The 19,360-nt window shown below is 36.9% G+C and overlaps 1 protein-coding gene across 1 annotated transcript in view; it reads left to right on the top strand.

The window, feature by feature from the left end:
- The window catches only part of LOC115429602 (voltage-dependent N-type calcium channel subunit alpha-1B-like), a 469,655-nt gene that overhangs the window by 163,529 nt on the left and 286,766 nt on the right, over positions 1-19,360 (top strand). The window contains exons 6-7 of the mRNA XM_030149195.1: positions 11,149-11,240; positions 13,852-14,004. Of these exons, the coding sequence (XP_030005055.1) occupies positions 11,149-11,240; positions 13,852-14,004 (245 nt within the window). The remainder of the gene's footprint in view (positions 1-11,148; positions 11,241-13,851; positions 14,005-19,360) is intronic.

The raw sequence follows: 19,360 nt of genomic DNA, 5'->3' as shown, positions 1-19,360 counted from the left end.
CAGCCGGTGTCGGAGACGGTTTGGATGGACCGGACCGTAGACGGCATCGGAGCCCAACGGAGCAGAGCAGAACCGGCGCATTGTTGCTGTGCAGCGCTCGTGAACCCTCGGGTACAAGCATTGCACGTGCCACCACTCTGGAGGCGTGGCTTCAGAGGGGCGTCTGAAGAAAGGGGTTTGGACTTTTGAATTGAGTATTTTCAAAATGTAGCAAGCTCGAACCGTTTTTCCAAGATCTCAGACCCCACCTTTAAGGCTGGAAGCACCAGGTATAAAACAGAATAAAGATGATGGAGAAGTCTGTTCTGAGCCACTGGAGAAACATGGACATGTTTGTGTCCTGTTCATTATTTCAGAGCAGATTCATCTGTTTACAGCTGAAATGTCAGATCTATTTCCTTTCTAATATCAATATTGATTCTGTGTTGCATGGCTGCAGTAGTCAAATAATCAAGTTACAACTTAAAATTGTACTTTGCTATCAGTAAATGAATCTGAATCAATCAATTAATACTGAATCGAATCGCAATTAATCGATTCAGAACCTAATGAATCGAAATCAAATCGATTAAGGAGACTGCCCATGATACCCAGCCCTATTGTGTCTCTTATTGCTTTCTTTCTTTGAACCTGTGACGTCCAGAAGAAAGCAGCCCGTCACTGTGTGAGCACGTGAACGACTGACTGACGGATGATAGCATCAGCCTCCGTACATTTCCTGTGCGAGCTGCGTCTGGCGCCCACATGGGTATATTGTGGCGATGATAAAGGGATATTAAAAGCGGTCGCTCCTTCTCCTGCCCGACTGTCTGTCTACAGCGCTGTCAGCTCATCCGTTCACAGGCCAAAGTGCAGACACACTCGTACATGTATGCACGGCCCACAGCTATGGGAGTTATCGATTGTTCAGGGAATAGAAACAGCATGGACGGATGATTCATGACTTCAGATCCTGTTTTCAGTCTGTTTCTTTTAGGTCGCGCTGGCTTCATGTGTGTACTGGGATGACTCACTCAGACATATTTTGCAGAGTCTTAAGGTTTGATGCTTGTTGTTTAGTTCTTTTTAGCTCACCAGCCGATAGGCCAGGAGGTATTGTGAAGGTGTTGTTGTCTCTGTTGTCGTTTTCGTCTCTGTCTTTGTTAGCAGTTTCTTCAAACATCTGTTACGAATCTACCAGTCAGATTAATTTGAAATTTGAAATGCAGCTTCCTTGGGAGTTAAATACCTCCAACTGTGTCTGAACTGTGGATTCTAATGAATGTGTTAGTGGCTGGCTGATTTTACTGGATGTTTGTTTTCACTGGATGTTTGATCTTATTGGATGTTTTGATTTTATCAGATGTCTTATTCATTGCTATTCGTCCTTTTAATTTAAGAAGATAGATAGATAGATAGATAGATAGATAGATAGATAGATAGATAGATAGATAGATAGATAGATAGATAGATAGATAGATAGATAGATAGATAGATAGATAGATAGATAGATAGATAGATTCATTGATTCATTTACTGTATTAATCCCCAAGGGAAATTCAAACTACAGTCACTGCTCCACAGATACAGTCATACCACATCAACAATAAATACGTAAATACAGTGTAAATAGCTAAAAATAAGTTACATTAAAAAAGAAAGTAGAATGAAAAGACAAAGTGTGTATTCTACCTGACACATTAAACATAAAAACATAAAAAGAAGGTAAGCTCTACCTAGTTTTGTTGTATAGCCATTCTACAATGACATTAACCTCCTAAGACCCTGGACATGTCAGCAAAGTACTAGCTTTTTTTGTTTTTTTTTATTAAATAAGTGCCTATATTAGAAACATCATGATGCAACAGTTTTTTCAGATGCAGTTTTTAAAATTTTTATGGAATGTCCTTTGTGGTAGACAGTTTTCTTTTTTTTTTTTTTTTTGTATAAAGTTGTGAAACTCTCGTCCACAAATGTGGACAGAAAACCCACAGCTGGGTCTGAGGAGGTTAAATCTACTCCAGAATGTCTACAAACTTTATTCAGTTTGAAGAAATTTAGATTTTAAAATTTTGTAAAAGTTTTTAAAACATTAAAAATGTGCCTTTCCTTCTACTGGTCCATATTTTGATGGTTTATAACATGGAAATGGTTACAGATATTAATATAGTTACTATTGAGCACTGATAGAAGTCATATGTGGACTTTCATTTGGGTCCATGACCTTTGACCTTGACTGACCTTGAATGGTCAAACTAAAGCTCACCAGTGTTTAGATTTCAACAATCTTGTTGTCTAAAACTACTGGTTGGATTCATTTCAAGCATATATATATATATATATATATATGTATATACACACACACACACATATATATACACACATATATGTGTGTGTGTGTATATAGATATAGATATAGATATGTATAGATAGATATATATATAGATATAACCTTTATTTAAGCAAGGGCAAGGAAACTTATGTACAATCAGGGTGCGATTTGTTGGGGAGGATAGGGGAATCAACCCCCCACCCCCCCATCCCCCACCCGGTTTTTACATCCATACTTCTGCTCAATGAATTTCCTCCTTGGGGGGGGGGGGGGGCGCAACTAAACAATGTAAATAACAGCAGGTTGTGACGGTTTTCTTTCACCTACAGTATATCCTACATTAGTGACACTAACATTCACCTGAACTGAACTGTCGGCAGTTTGAGAATTCACAAACGTCCCCATGCACTGGGGTGCCGTGGGGGGGTGAACATGACACATTCATGGGACCCAGCATGTGTGTGTCCGGTGGATACAGGTTAGAAGTTGTGAAAATTTTGTGTAAGATTCGCTGTATAATAGAGGAATAGAACCTGGGAGTTGGACATTGAAAATATGTAGTTTCACTTTCGTTTCACGCCAGCACCCCCACATATATAACTGCCCCCCCCCCCCCCACACACACACACACACACACACACACACACACACACAGACGGCTCAAAAACAAAAAATAACAAACCCCCCGTCTGTTTTTTGGATGAATTGCACCCTGTGTGTAATACTAAACAATATTTACATTAAGTCATCATAATGTGGGGGGAGGGAGGGTGGAGGGGGGTAGGATATATGCTCTAGCATGAAATGTACAAAAGAAACCAACTGTTTGACTGACCAGGTCGTACGGATCTATGTCCTGTCTTGGTTGTGTAAGTGTGTTTGTGTGTGGTGAAGTGTGTGGGAAGTGTATGTGGTGTGAATGTTGTGATGTGGGCTTCTGAAAAAGTCAGGGGTATGACAAAAGATAACCATTAATGAACTGAAAATAAGTGAGAAGAAGAGAAAGGAAGAAGAGAGAGAGGGGAAAAAAGGAGGAAAACGGGTAACCAAATGAGATGAAAGTACAGTTTATCTAAATATACTGTCATCAGTGTTAATGCTGTTGTTGCTCTAACACCTCACCATCACAGCACTGTTTTTAGAGAAGAGGATGAAAAGAAGAGAAAAACGAAAAAAAAAAATCTGTTCAAATTTTGTATGTATCTTCCTTTGGACAATGTCTACAAAGTTTAGCAGTTTGGAAAAATTTAGATTTTTGAGGGGTTTTTTTTTTTGGTTTTTTGGTTTTTTATACATTTTTGAAATATTAAAAATGTGCCTTTCCTTCTAATGGTCCATATTTTGATGGTTTTTAACATGGAAATGATTACAGATATCAATATAGTTCCTACTGATCGCTGATAGAAGTCATATATCAGGGGTCTCAAACTCATTTTCCTTCAGGGGCCACATTCAGCCGGATTTGATCTCCAGTGGGCTGGACCAGTAAAACAATAGCATCATAACCTATAAATAATCACAACTCCAAATTTTTCTTTATTTTAGTTAAAAACAACAACAACAAAAAAAAACCCATTAAATTCTGAAAATACTTACTTTTATAAACTATCCAAACAAAAAAGATGTGAATAACCTGAAAAAACTGAAATTTCTCAAGAAAAATAAGTGCAATTTTAACAATATCATGCTTTCAACTTATCATTTCTACATGTGCATTATGGATCAGATCTACAAAGACACTAAACACTGAGTAACAGGCAGAAAACTGTTAAAATTGTGCTTAATTTTCTTTAGACGTTTCAGATTGTTCATATTTGTTCAGGTTATTCACATTTTATTGTTACAGGATAGTTTGCAAATGTAAATATTTTCATAATTTAATGTTATTTTTTGCACCAAAACAAAGACAAAAATTCATTATTCATTATATGTCATTATTTAACTACAGGCATAGTGTAATATTATTTTTTTCACATCAAACCGAGAAGAAAATATGAAGTCATTCTTTTTTGTAGGTTATTCTCCTGTTATTTGACTGTAGATCATATTGGTCTGTATGTGGAACCTGAACTAAAATGAGTTCCACAGCCTTGACTGGAATTTTTGCACTTTGCAAATTCGTTCCAGGGGCTGCATTGGAACCTTTGGCATTTGGCCCCCGGGCCGCAAGTTTGAGTCCCCTGTCATATATGGACTTTGATTGAATTAGTTGAGTCGTCCTCCAGTGGAAGTACCGCCCACTTCTGTTGGGAGGTTATGTAGAATTTATGTAGAATAATATACAGTATTTACATTAAGTCATCATAATGTGGAGGGGGGTTGGGGGTTAGGATATAGGCTATAGCATGAAATGTACAAAAGAAACAAAATATATGTCACATAGAACATGACGCTGACATACAGGGACATCCTTTTGTCCATTTAGTGCAGGGGTGTCAAACTCATGTTAGTTCAGTTCCACATTCAGCTAAATTAGATCTGCAGTGGGCCGAACCAGTAAAATAATAACATAACAATATGTAAATAATGTCAACTCCAAGCTTTTCTTTATGTTTCAGAGCGAAAAAAGTAAATGTACATTATGCAAAGGTTTACATCTACAAACTATCCTTTTGAAAGATGTGAATAACATGAACAAACTGAAAAAATAAGTGTAATTTTAACAATATTCTGCCTCAGTTTATCATTTCCACATGTACATTATAACGTACAGATCACAGTAGATCTACAAACACACAAAACATTAGTAACACTTTATAATAAGTACACACTATGAAGCATTAGTTAAGCATTAACAAATACTGAATTCATTATTTATAAAGCATATTTATGACATGAATATTCATTAATATATGGTTTATCAGCACAGCTATAAATGTTCTACTTAATCATTCATAATCATAATAATTCATCATTCAATCATGCAGTTTGTTTTATTTGTTAGAAGAACTCCTTTGTTAGAATAACTGAGACTTTTGAGAGTCTTTTGGCATTGATCTGCCAACCTTTAAATCTCATTTGTAAATGCTTTAGATGGCATAGATGGTGCACACTTTAGATGAGCTCACACCATATACTTAATTAATGAGTAGGAAGTACCTTATAGCTACTGGAGAAAATTAATTCCTGTATTAAGAACTGTTTATAGGACATCTATTGGAAAATAAATGTGTGAGTTAGTATAAAATACCCACTAACATATTTACTAACCATTAGTAAATGTCTGAATAGTGTATGTGTGAGCAAAAATGCACATCATAACTTGTTTGTAAGTGATGCAAAACTAAATTTTTAAATGCTGAACACATAATTTATAAAGTATGAAAATACAATCATTAAGCACATTGTATGAGCTTATAAATGATGAGTAAAACCATCATAGCTATGCTGATAAACCATATATTAATGAGTATTCGTGTCATAAATATGCTTTATAAATGATGAATTCAGTATTTGTTAATGCTTAACTAATGCTTCATAGTGTGGACTTACTATTAAGTGTTACCAAAACATTTAGCAACTGGTAGAATATTGTTAAAATTGTACTGACTTCTCTTAAGACATTTCAGGTTCATATTTGTTCAGGTTATTTACGTTGTTTTTGGAATTATACTTTGTTTTAGTGTAAATACATGAACATATTTACATTTACAAAGAGGCAAAATGTGGAGTTTTCATTATTTCTATGTTATTACGATAGTATTTTACTGGTCTGACCCACTTGAGATTAAATTGGTCTGAATGTGGAACCTGAACTAAAAGGATTGTTATTATCTTTGTGTAGTTTTTGCATTTCACAAATTCATCCCAGGGGCCAGACTTGACCGTTTGGTGGGCCGGATTTGGTCCCCGGGCCGCATGTTTGACACCTGTGATTATAGTGTTTGACATAAACAGCAGTAGAAAGACATTCCGTTTCGTATAATGTTTGTGGATCTGAATGTGAGTGTGTTTGAAGTGTTAAGAGGCTTTCTTCCTCATCACTGCATCATCCTAAACTCACTTGCGTACTCAGATCTCTCACCGTATCACCTTCTGTCGCTGCTTCATCAGAGTTTCCTACACAGTGCTGAAAACTGCAGAAAATGTTCACTTTTTACGAGCGGAAAACTAATGAGACAATTATAAAAAGGAGTGTTTAGAAATCCATCACTGCCAGAGAATTTGATCAGCTGCAGTGAGTATGCTTGAAAAATGTATAAAATAATAATTTCTAAATTACAAAACAGGCTCTTTCCTGGCAGCACACACTGATTCGCTCCATAATGATAATTCCCATAAAGCACAGATGTGCTTTATTGGTTGCCATGCCAACTGCTAACCAGGGAGCAATAAGCGACCTTTCTTGTTTTCTGTATGTGCGCTCGTGTTCGTTCGTGTGCATGTGAAGATATTTTTCCAGTCAGACATGAGCGTTTGCTACCCTCCACATAAAAGCTATTGTGCCCTTGAGGATTTTGTGCCGCTTCGGAGCTCGTACCAGTACTTAACGGGGAGGTTTGAAAAACATACCCATTTGGGACGTTCGCAAAAATATCATTAATATTCACAGGGTTTAGAGCCGAGGCGACATGATGGCTTTTTGTTGTAGTTGTTTGACTAAAAACTCTGTGTTTTTGCATAATTTTGGACTAATGTTGTAATATTTAGACGATCGCATGCAGACACATGAAGCTGGTCTGGTAACTGAGGAAAGAAACACTGGATCTGGGTTTTCTGCACTAAATTATGGTAAAAGCAGGTTGTCAGAGACTTCCTTTTGTATTATTTTAGTGCTGTCGTGATTAGTCAACGTAATCAACTATGAAAATTAGCCACTGTCAGTTTTTGTAGTTGACATGTGGTTTAACGATTGACCGCCTAATTAGAGAGAGAGAGAGAGAGAGAAGACACCCTCCTGTCTTATAAGCGTCTTAACTTTCATTCCCCCACTCTTACAGTTACGCTTACTTTGTAATTTTTTGTTTGGTAATATTTAAGTAAATAACAAACATTAGTCAAAAGATCAAACGTTAGAAAATGAGTCGTTAGTGGCAGCACAACTAAACACACACTGAACCAGCTGCATCTAAAGCCACTACATCTGTTAAAGGGAAATCAATGAGAGGATTTTAATGGCAACGTAATAATCTTTTTTTTAAATTTCCAACTTTATTGAAAATATATAGGTATACAAGACATATAAGCTCTATCTCTTAGAGAGATGGAGAGAGAGAGAGAGAGAGAGAGAGAATGTTTTACCATATTGCCCAGGTGTGGTAGAAATCTACAGAAACCAATACATATGTGTAATAACATTTATTTATTTATTTATTTACCTACCTTTATGTTTAACCAGGAAAACCTCATAGAGATAAAAAATCTCTTTTCCAAGAGTGTCCTGGCCAAGATGGGCAGCAGTACATTGAGGGCCGGATCTATCAAAGGTTTGCGTGTATTAAAACGTGTGCAAACTCTTTGCACGCACAAAAAATGTACAAACTGATTTACTAACAGTGCGCACTAAGGGTTGCATCTTTCAAAGGTGCAAAATAGCGCGTCTGCATCCAGTTAGTACATTTGGCACAATGAATATGCAATATGGGGTGTTTAGACGCAGTTGTGCGTGTGGTGGGAGGAGAAAATGTAAATATATTAATTTAGCACACGCAAAGTGATTTATCAAACCCCAAAGCAATTTTACTGATGGAAACTGTGTCTATATTTACCACATCTGAAAAGGAGGAGCAAACGGTTTGGATGTGTAATTGCACACACATGGAGGTGGTTAGGAGACAAAGACATGATGAAACGAGATGTAGAGAACGCATTTTTCACCCTGGTGTGAACATTTTTGGAGTGACAGAAGAAAAAATAATTGAGACATCCTCCAGTTCATTTACAAAACCAAATAAATGGAGTAGATTCAGCCTGTTCATCTGCCACACTTTTCCTCTGAACTCTCTGAACCGCTGAATCAGCTGCTGGAGCTGGAGTGTCAAAATCCATAATTTAGTTTTCTTTGTTGTGCATTAGGCTTATTCCCAAATGTGAGGAGGAGATTTTAGAAGGGAACATGTTCTCTATTGATTCCACAAGAAATCCATATCTGTCCTGCCCTTCTTTTTCCTCCTCCTCCTATACGTTTGCTTAGATATCATCTCTTTACAGTCGTGTTTTTCTCTGTTCTTTAACGCTGACCTCTGCTCCATACACTGCATCTTCCTCTCTCTTCTTAGCCTCCAGCATGTGTTTTCTTTTTTCCTGTGTTTCAGTGGAGCACTTAAGTCTGTCCCTCAGTGTGCAGGCTGTAATGAGGGCTGCCAGCTGGGACTCAATGGACACTGCACTCACATATGCACATGTGTGGATATGCATGTATGTGTGTGTATGTATATGTATATATATGTGTGTGTGTCTCTCTGTCTCTGTCTGTCTGTCTGTCTGTCTGTCTGTCTGTCTGTCTGTCTGTCTGTCTCTCTCTCTCTCTCTCTCTCTCTCTCTCTCTCTCCATATATATATATATATATATATATATATATACACACACACACACACACATACATATATGTATATATACATACATATATACACACAGGGAGTCCCAAAAAAATGTATACACACTTTAAATAATTGTAAAGTAGGTGTTTATTAAAATTCATTTAATTTTCCAAATGTAATAGAATTTACAAACATCATTTTGTAGTTTTGTCACCACCTGTTCTCAAGCTGACGTCGGTTCTGGCCCAGACACTGCTGACAAGCAAAAACAGTCTAGTGGTGTGAGGTCTGGTGAACTTGCCAAACAGGTGGACTGGACGGAGGGGTTTCGTTAAATACCCTCCTCGTTCACCAGACCTCACACCACTAGACTGTTTTTTATGTGGATCCCTAAAAGACAAAGTCTACGCTATGAGACCCACAACAGTCGCTGAATTGAGAGCAGCCACTGAACATGAATGCACACAAATACCAAGGGAACTGTTTGGTGATGTGTGTGATTCCATTGCTTGGTGTTGTCAGCAGAGTCTGGACCAGAACAGACGTCAGAACAGGAGGAACAGACAAAATAAAATGATGTTTGGAAATTCTGTTACATTTTGAAAACTAGAAAAGCACTCATAGAGTGCAGACCTCTATCAAGGCAGATCATTGCCCCCACCCCTCCCAATCACCACCAAAATTTTATCATTTGTTCCTTGTGCCAGTATCAGTATTTCCTGAAATTTTCATCCAAATCCATCCATAACTTTTTGAGTTATCTTGCACACGGACAAACAGACAGACAAACCAACACCGGCAAAAACAGAACCTCCTTGGTGGAGGTAATGAAATGAATTTTAATAAGCACCTACTTTAATTCATGTGTATATATATATATATATATATATATATATATATATATATATATATATATATATATATATATATATATATATATATATATATATATATATATATATATATATATATATATACACACACACACACATATACACACACACACATACACACACACACACACATAGACATCTGAGTGTGTCACAGCTCTGGTCAAAGTTAAAAGCAGTGCATGACATAACCAGACGCTGCCAAACAAACATCCGAGTCACAATACTTTATTAATCCCAGGTGAAATTGTTCTGTTACAGGTGCTTCATGCAAGTATATTAAAAAGTAGCAGGAAAGAAATGATCAATACTACAAAAAAAAAAAAAAAATCTTTGTGAAGCAGCAGTGTTAGGAGAATAATGTTACGCAGACATCACAATTTAGCCAAAAATGTGACTCATACTAAATTTGAATTATACTATGAGGCTAACGAGGCATATATATGTGTGTGTGTGTATATACACTCTATTACACCATTATACATTATGAACACCATTATAAATAACCATTATTCAAACACTCTATTACACACAGTTAGAACAGCAATTTGTACAATATGTACAAGACAATATACTATTAACGTCATAATTCAAATAAATATACATAAGGAAGTGCAGAAATATTGTTGTGTGTAATTATAATTATGTGGTTTTAAGGTGAAATTAATCAGTCTGATGGACACTGACAGGAATGCTCTCCTGTGTGGTTCAGAGGTTTGTTTGGGTGGTATCAGTCTGCTGTGACTGACCCTGGAGTGGCTGAGTGGAATTGTCCAGTCTGGTCCTGGTCTTGGACAGGATCCTGGATCCTGGACAACCTTGTGTCCAGACTTTATGAATCTGTGGATTCATCTGCAGGAAAAGGAAACAGGCTTAACCTTCAAGTAGCCAGAACCAGAACAGAAATACTTCATATGAGGACAGACGCATCTGCTGTTTTTTCTGTGTGTGATTGTGTGTACCTCTTACGTATATAAGTACTTCCTGTTTCATGGTGAAACATTCATGGTGTTGCCACAGCAACAGCTTCAGTATTGACACATGGGTGGGTTCCAGTTGGGTCAAAGGTACTTAAGACTAAAAATGAAAGATTTCACTCTGGTTTGGTAGTTGAAGACGTATTACTACTTATTTATCGTTCCCACTAGTTTGTAAAATGTTCCATCATATGGCCAAAGCAATTAATCTGAAACCAGAATGATTTGGGTTGAAGAAATAGATTTGTCATATTATAGAAGTTCAGATGAATCAGCTCATTATGGATCAGATTGTAAATTAGCTGCAGTGCTAATGCTAATGTTAACGTCCATTCAAGACTTAATTATCTTATATGAGGTGTTCCATTAAAGTCATTTTGGTTGTTTTTATTTATTTATTTATTTGTTATTGTGAGAACCAACAGTGGTGGGTTTTGGGTTTAGGTGATGGTTTGTTGTCACTAACTCCGGTGTCTTTGTGTTTTTACAGGATCTTGGCCACCGTGGGCTCGGACTTTGACCTGCGAACGCTACGAGCAGTGAGAGTGCTGAGACCCCTGAAACTGGTGTCAGGAATCCCCAGTAAGTCAACATGAAGATATTATTACACAGGATTATTATGATAATGCATCACAGCTACTGTTTGGTTTGTACTCAGAGTCACATTAAAGTTTGAATCTGTCAGGTTAAGTGTTTTTGGAACCTGAAGGTGATACAAGTTGTTCGTTCAAGTTGCATTTCGTGTTACATTTTTTGTCGACTTGAGAGCATGAAGGGTAATTAAGATAAGACAGCGGTTTTTAGCATTTGGTTTTGATTTAGGAACGATGGTACAAAAGGTGCATCATTAGGATACAGAAGCAATTTCAAAACGGGAGCAACAACAAACCCAAAGAGCTGTGGTCCAGACGGTATTTATAGAATACTATAGAATAGGGGTGTTTATTGGCAAGAATCTGGCGATACGATACAAATCACAATACGATATATCACGATATATCATGATACTGTTAAAAAGGCATTTTTTGTTTGTTTGTTTCTTTTTTTAGAATGATTATTTCCTGGAATAATTGAATTACACCAGAAATATGCAAAAATATTGAACACATTTTTATTTAATCACAACAGGATCTAACGTTATTTTACAAAATGTTCCTGTGTTAAAACTTAAATGATGTTTTACAGACATTACAGTTTAAGATCCTGTTCAAATGTTCATATTCTATTAGTTCATAACTGACATCATAATAATATTTTTATGCAGTCCCAACAAAGGAACAAACATGTGCCTCTCAGACAGTAAGAAGTGCTTTTAGGATGCTTCAAATAACCGTTATTTAATAAAACAGTGTTAAATAATAATAAATAAGATACAAACAATAAAGAAAAACAAAAATGAACCTCCGCCCTATCTGCATTTGAATAAATACCTAAAAATATCAATACAGTACTTTTTAATATCGATACAGTATTGTGAAATGAAATATCGCGATATCTTGCAGAACAGATATTTTCTAACACCCCTAGTATAGAACAGGGGTGTCAGACTCATTTTAGCTCATACAGCTCAGTTTAACCTGAATCTGGCAGGACCAGTAAAATAATAGCAAAATATCATATAAACAAGTGTTCAGAGAACGCAAACCTGCGCCAAGCACCCCGAACGGTGTGCATGTGTGGATCGACTATTTCTTTTTAAATTAAACAGTTTCAAGGTTGTTCCATACAGCAGAAAAAGTTGAAGCTTGGTACCAGTCATGTGTCTGTCAAATTAGATTCAATTGCAATCAATATTTGTTGAGTTCTAATGAAAAATGTGTGGTAAATGGGATTTTCAATGTTAAATGTAAATGTCCACAGAGTCCACATTCCACAGTGGATGTGGACAATTTTGTGCCAGATACAAGATATTGTTCTAAGCTACGGGTGGATCAAATTGGAGGCTAATCGGAGTCGTTTTGAATTTTTTTAATGAATTTTGGAAAATTGCTCAATGATGACAGATAGGAAAATTGTAGATTTTGTGACCTTGTTGTGACCTTGAACGTTGGCCGACTTGGCCCAAAATTTAATGGGTTGGTCCCAGGGCCTAGGCCTATCTGTGGGAAGATTTGGTAAAGATGGGTGGAATAGTTTTCCCGTAAAGTTGCTAACAAACAAACAAACAAACAAACAAACAAACAAACAAAGCAAAGTGATCACAATACCTCCTGGCAGAGGTAAAAACATCTCACTCATTGATTAAAAGCCATTTAATGTTATGATCCATATGACTTGACGGTCAGTGTCCTCTGTGTAACCGTTGAACTTTACAGATTCATCCTGTGGGGTGGACTGAACCCTCTGGAGGGTCGGTTTTGGCCCAGGGGTCGTATGTTTGATGCCCCTGTCATAAAAGAACAAAAGGGAAACGCTGTTGGGTTGTTATGAGGCTCAGGGGTGTCATCCACTGGTTCATGTTCATCTACAAATGTCTTCTGGGTTTGTCACCGTTCAACCTTTGTCAACAACAACAACAACACGTGGACATCCCAGCTCCACACACTGACTATACCCACTTAAATATATGCCTCTGATCGATCATTGTTTCAATATCCAGCAGCGAAAGATTGGAACGAGCTTCAAAAATCACTGAATCTGGAAAATTTCAATTCAATTTCTGCATTTTACCCTTACATGCATGAGTATCAGTCATCAAATTTTATTTATATAGTGTCACATCATGACACGTTATCTCTCAGACACTTCACATTTAGACCAGGGGTGTCAAAGTCATTTTAGTTCAGGTTCCACATTCAGCCCAGTATGATCTGAAGTGGATCAGAACCAGTAAAACAACAGTGAAACAAGTAGAAGTACAGAATGAAAATGTTTATATATATATAAACCTCCGAAAAATGTGAAGAACATGAAATAACTGCATTTTTTATATGCTCTACATTTATACAGAGGAACTTTATGTATATATTTCACATTATCTGTGTGTCTATCTATCTATCTAGATATCTATCTATCTGTCTGTCTCTCGCTCCCTTTCTTTCTTTCTGGGTTTGTATTTCCATCACACACTCACTCCTACCCTTGTTCATCCATCTCATACGTACATATATAAACCTAACCATGCAGACTGGGGCTCAGTCAGTCCTGGTCCAGTCCACTGTGCTTTCAGCTCTTCTCTCTGTCTCTGCTTCAGGCCTCCAGGTGGTGTTGAAGTCCATCATGAAAGCCATGGTCCCCCTGCTTCAGATCGGCCTGCTGCTCTTCTTCGCCATCGTCATGTTTGCCATCATCGGGGTGGAGTTCTACATGGGAAAATTCCACACCACCTGCTTCAGGATCGACACTGGTGAGAGCAACAGCTTGGATCTGGTGTTTGTGCGACAACACTGATCACAAGTCAGACTGTGCCAACAAGAACTTTGTGTTTCTGTGTTTCCTGTTCACAGGGACATACACTGTGTGGACAAAAGTATGTGGACACGTTGAATTCAGGTGTTTCTTTTCTAACAGGGGTCTGGGATACAAAACAATTATGACTAATGTCAGAATATAGTTTTATATTATGGGATAAATATCATTGCATTGGTTAGTTTGGGTTAAACTGTTACATTTGCTTCTGAAATACCTCAGAGATGGTTTTGACTGAATTTCTCTCAACACTGATTTTATTTTATTTATTTATTTATTTATTTTTTTATCCATGACTATGATTTTAAATGTTCTACCTCAAGATTTCTCAAATATTTTTCATGCTCTGACTGTAAATAATAAGGCAATGTCTACTGCTACAGTACTGTGGCCCAAAATATGGGTTTGTCTGTTACCACAGAGACAAATATTAGCATTTGTACTAGAGCAAATCAACATTCTAATAGTTTTGGATTTTTCATTATAGTTTATTTTTATTTAGTTTTGACTTTTTTTTTCTCTAATTCAGTTAGTTTTAATTGGTTTTTAGAGCAGGTTTGCTAGTTGTTAGCTTACCGGCCAACAGGCCATAAACTATTGTCACGCAGCATCCGTTGTTGTTGTCGTCTGTTACAAAAATTTCAATCGTCTTCTTCTCCGAAACTACAATTCCGATTGACTTCAAACTTGGTATACAGCTTCTTTATGATGATGTCAACACAAGGTATTGAAATTTGGATCCGGATCTGATTCTGGATTTGGTGCGACTGTGAAAAATTTCCCCATTATAAGAGATAGGAAGTGAATCGATGCAATAACTCAATAAATATAAATGATATCCAGTGTAAATTTCTACAGTCCAGCCCTGATGGGGTGATGACCCAAACATAATGTCCACATGCTGATCAGGATCTTCTTCTGGATCCAGGAACTTATGGAAAATTTAACATGGGCTCTTATGGGGAAAAAATTTCAATCGTCTTTTTCTCCGAAACTCCAGTTCTGATTGACTTCAAACTTGGTATACAGCTTCTGTATGATAATGTCAACACAAGGTATTGAAATTATATCGATCCGGATCTGATTCTGGATTTGGTGCGACTTTGACAAATTTTCCCATTATAAGAGATAGGAAGTGGATTGATCCAATAAATCAGTATCAGTGATATCAAGTGTGAATTTGAATTTTTTACAGATCTGATTGGAATATGACCAAAACATGGGCTATTTCTGTAATATAATAAATACACAGAACTGGGTGATAATAAATGGCATCTGAATACATTTCCCAAAGCTTTTAATTTGGCCAGTAAGCTACAGGGCCATTGGTCCTATTTTTTTTATTAAATATTGTTCTTCAGTTTAGACAGTATTGAAGCCAACGCTGTCACTCATCTCCCTCTTTCTGCCACTCAGTGGGGGGAACCATCGGGATTTCCGCTAGTGGTGATGTCACGTGCATACCCTCTATATGAATAATCAATATGATATTTATCCCAATATAAAATTATATTTTAACTAGTGGTGGGCAGCGATTAAAATTTTTAATCACAATTAATTGCGTGGATTTCTGCGATTAATCGCATAGTTGAAAGGCAGAACGGCATTAACGGGAGATTTTAAAAAAATGTTGGCGTTATTTAATGAATGCATTAATGCGGTAATAACACGTTAACTTGCCCAGCCCTAATTTTAACATTAGTCATTATTGTTTTGTATCCCAGACCCCTGTTAGAAAAGAAACACCTGAACTCAACATGTCCACATACTTTTGTCCATGTACATAAATGATTGCTCAGCTGTGTGTTTTATGAGTCGCTGTACGTCCACAGTGCTGGTATCTGTGTGCTTTTATACCTGTAAGTGCACAGCAGAGTTTCTGACAGCCGTTTCTGTGGTCTTGATTTTGATAAATGGCATTTTCTCCGTTGTCTTTGACTGATGACTTCTGCTGTGACTCAGTACAGACACTCATACAGTCAGCCTCCTGATCAAATGCTGCCACAGATAAGGTCCTAATTTCACTATTTTCACTATGTGTCTGTCACATTAGAGGTGTGGCTCAGACACATATCACCTGGCAGAAGCTTCTTTTCTATGCAAATGCATACAGAGCAGTTTATCTGTAGCTTAAACTCAAATTATGTACATTCCTCATACAGTCAGTATTTGGACAATGACAAATGTTGTAATTTTACCCCTGGACACCACCACATTGGATCTGAAAGAAAGCCATGGAGATATGATTGAAGTGTGGACTTACAGCTGCAGCAAAAATAATCTATTAACGGCTTATATTATTATTATTGGAATTACAACAATTTTAAAGCTATTCCCTCCATTTTCAGAGGCTCAAATGTAATCGGACAAGCATTCTTCATGTCCAGATGTGTCCTGTTCCCTGGTTATTCAACAACAAATGAAGCAGATTAACAGTCTGGGGTTGATTTCACATGTTGATTTTTTTTTTTTTTTTTTCAAATTGGGAACTTGAGTGAGAAAAATAGGACAAATACACAAATGTACACTGCAAAAATCAAAATATTACCATGTATATTTTTCTCATTTCTAGTCCAAATAACTCATCACATTTAAAATAAGACTTAATCACCTATAGAATAACTTTTCAGTGAGATATAAGAACTGATTTTTAGACAATAGATCTGGAAAATCATATTTTAAGAAATCTTACCAAGATAATTTTCACTTGTTCCATATGCAGATTTTTTTGCTTTATTCAAGATTTTTTTTTTTGCTTAATTCAAGGAAAAAAAAAAAAATCTGCTAATGGAACAAGTGAAAATGATCTTTTTATCATTTCTTTATGCCTCTTTTTAAAAACAATCATACTGGCAATTTGTTTTAGTTCTGCACTCAGTCTGTTCCACAGTTTAACTCCCCTAACAGTGATACGAAAGCTTTTCAATGTAGTACGCACGCTTCTGACCTTTAGATTTAAAATTTCCCTTAAATTATAACCCCCCCCTCTCTCTCTTTCATAAAACATTTTTTGAATGTTTTTCGGTAGCAATTTGGTTATTATGTTATTGGTTATTCTGTTCTTATTTTACTAGTTTGACCCACTAGCGATCATTTCGGTCTGAGTGTGGATCTGAACTAACATGACTTTGACACCTAGGAATGGGAATCAAGAACCGGTTCTTTTTGAGAACTGGATCCCAGTAGCTCAATTCCTTGGAATCATTTGCCTGCCTGTTTAACCATTCTGCTTATTGATTCCACCTTCGTTGCGCATGCACGATGACATCACACGTACGCTGCATTGTTTTGGTCAGAACGTGGCCAACATGGCGTTGAGGCAGAAACGGTCTAAACAGACCACACCAGGTCCACTGGAACACTGTCAAAGCTTCCATTTGTTCAAAAGGGTGGAATCCCTCCAATATGTTCAAGCATTTGTCCACAGCATGGGATTCATTTGATACGCTACTTAGCCGCGCTTGTGACTCTAGCAGCAGAGTGAACACCAGGCCGTCATCCGGGCCCAGTTCTGGTTCCGGTGTGGGTAACAAACGTCGTACCCCCTCAAATACAAGTTTCAGAAGGTAGAGGAAAGGAAATGAGGTGCACAACAACGGGAGACGAGCCGAGTCGAACCGAGTCGAACTGGTTCCATGTAGTGGACATGCGGCAATAGAGGAATTAATAAAGAGTCTTTAGTTTCACTTTCACTGTAGCGCCCCCCCCCCCCCCCCCCCCCCCCCCCGACTGGGCCCAGCGTCATGTGTTATTATTACACGGGTCAACAACAATTTTATTGTTTAAGTTTTTTGAGCTGATTTAGGATCATTTTGGTGTGCTGAATCCAAAAATCACATTAATTTTGCTCAATCAGGTCAACTTTCTGAACTATGCTACATATTGGCTTTTTAACATTTTTGCTTACATTTATGGGCATTTTCACATCATATGATACAAAATTCTTTCATATTTCTTGCAAATAAACGAATTCTGAAGATTTTACTTCTGCCAATTTATGATTAATGGTTTTTTTAATATTACAGGTGAATGAAATGTCTTCGACTAGAAGATCTTGCAAAAATAAGCCTGACGTATTCTGCTACATCTGCGGTGAATACACCATTGTACCTAACAGGAATCAAGTCACAAGTTTCATAAAGTGTGCTTACCAATCTTATTTTGGTATTAATTATTATATTTTGTGAGAAGATCAAATTTTTCAAAATCCAATTGGCAAAAAACCTGACCTGATTGAGAAAAACAGATGTCGTTTTTGGATTTAGCGGTGCAAAATGGTCCTAATTCAGTTGAAAAAACCTAGACAACTTGCAAAAAACATTTTTTTGTAACCCAGTGTTATTTGTACATACTGTACAGGGTGGGGAAGCAAAGTTTACAATATTTTGAGGCAGGGATTGAAAGACAATGTATGACCAGTTTGTTTATTGAAAGTCATGAGAATTTATTTGCCACAAGAAAATTGACATAATAGAAAATGTTTTTGTTCTATGTGTCCTCCTTCTTTCTCAATAACTGCCTTCACACGCTTCCTGAAACTTGCACAAGTGTTCCTCAAATATTGGGGTGACAACTTCTCCCATTCTTCTTTAATAGTATCTTCCAGACTTTCTCGTAATAGTTTTGCTCATAGTCATTCTCTTCTTTCCATTATAAACAGTCTTTATGGACACTCCAACTATTTTTGAAATCTCCTTTGGTGTGACGAGTGCATTCAGCAAATCACACACTCTTTGACGTTTGCTTTCCTGATTACTCATATGGGCAAAAGTTTCTGAAAAGGTATGGATAATAGTGTTAGGTATGATTATGACATCAATATATGTTTGGTTTCAAAACAACTGACGTAGTGCCTGCTGAGAAAAAACAACTAAATGTTCATTGTAAATTTTGCTTCCCCACCCTGTATATGGCATATTTTCTGTGCAGATGGAAATATAAAAGACAGTTAATGCAAACACACCCGTTTGTACTCTTTTATTTTCTCACCAAATGAGAATCGATAAGGAATCGGATCAATAAGCACAATCGATAATGGAATGGGAATCGTTAAATTCTTATCGATTCCCATCCCTATTGACACCCCTGCTCTGATGTATGAAATAAAAAAAAGACCAATACAGTAACTACCTACACAACTGTGTGTGTGTTAACACTGCAGCAGGAACCCATTTCTGATAAATTACAGCTGGTTTATTATTATTATGATGATGATGATGCTGTTATTTTACTACAACAATAACGTAATTGTAGAAAACCGTTACTTGGCTGAAATGACTCGTTGTGTAATGCAA

Source organism: Sphaeramia orbicularis, chromosome 12 (assembly GCF_902148855.1).
Source record: "Sphaeramia orbicularis chromosome 12, fSphaOr1.1, whole genome shotgun sequence".
Taxonomy (NCBI): domain Eukaryota; kingdom Metazoa; phylum Chordata; class Actinopteri; order Kurtiformes; family Apogonidae; genus Sphaeramia; species Sphaeramia orbicularis.
The sequence above is the reverse complement of the archived record's forward strand: the minus strand, read 5'-3'. Positions and strand labels throughout refer to the sequence as shown.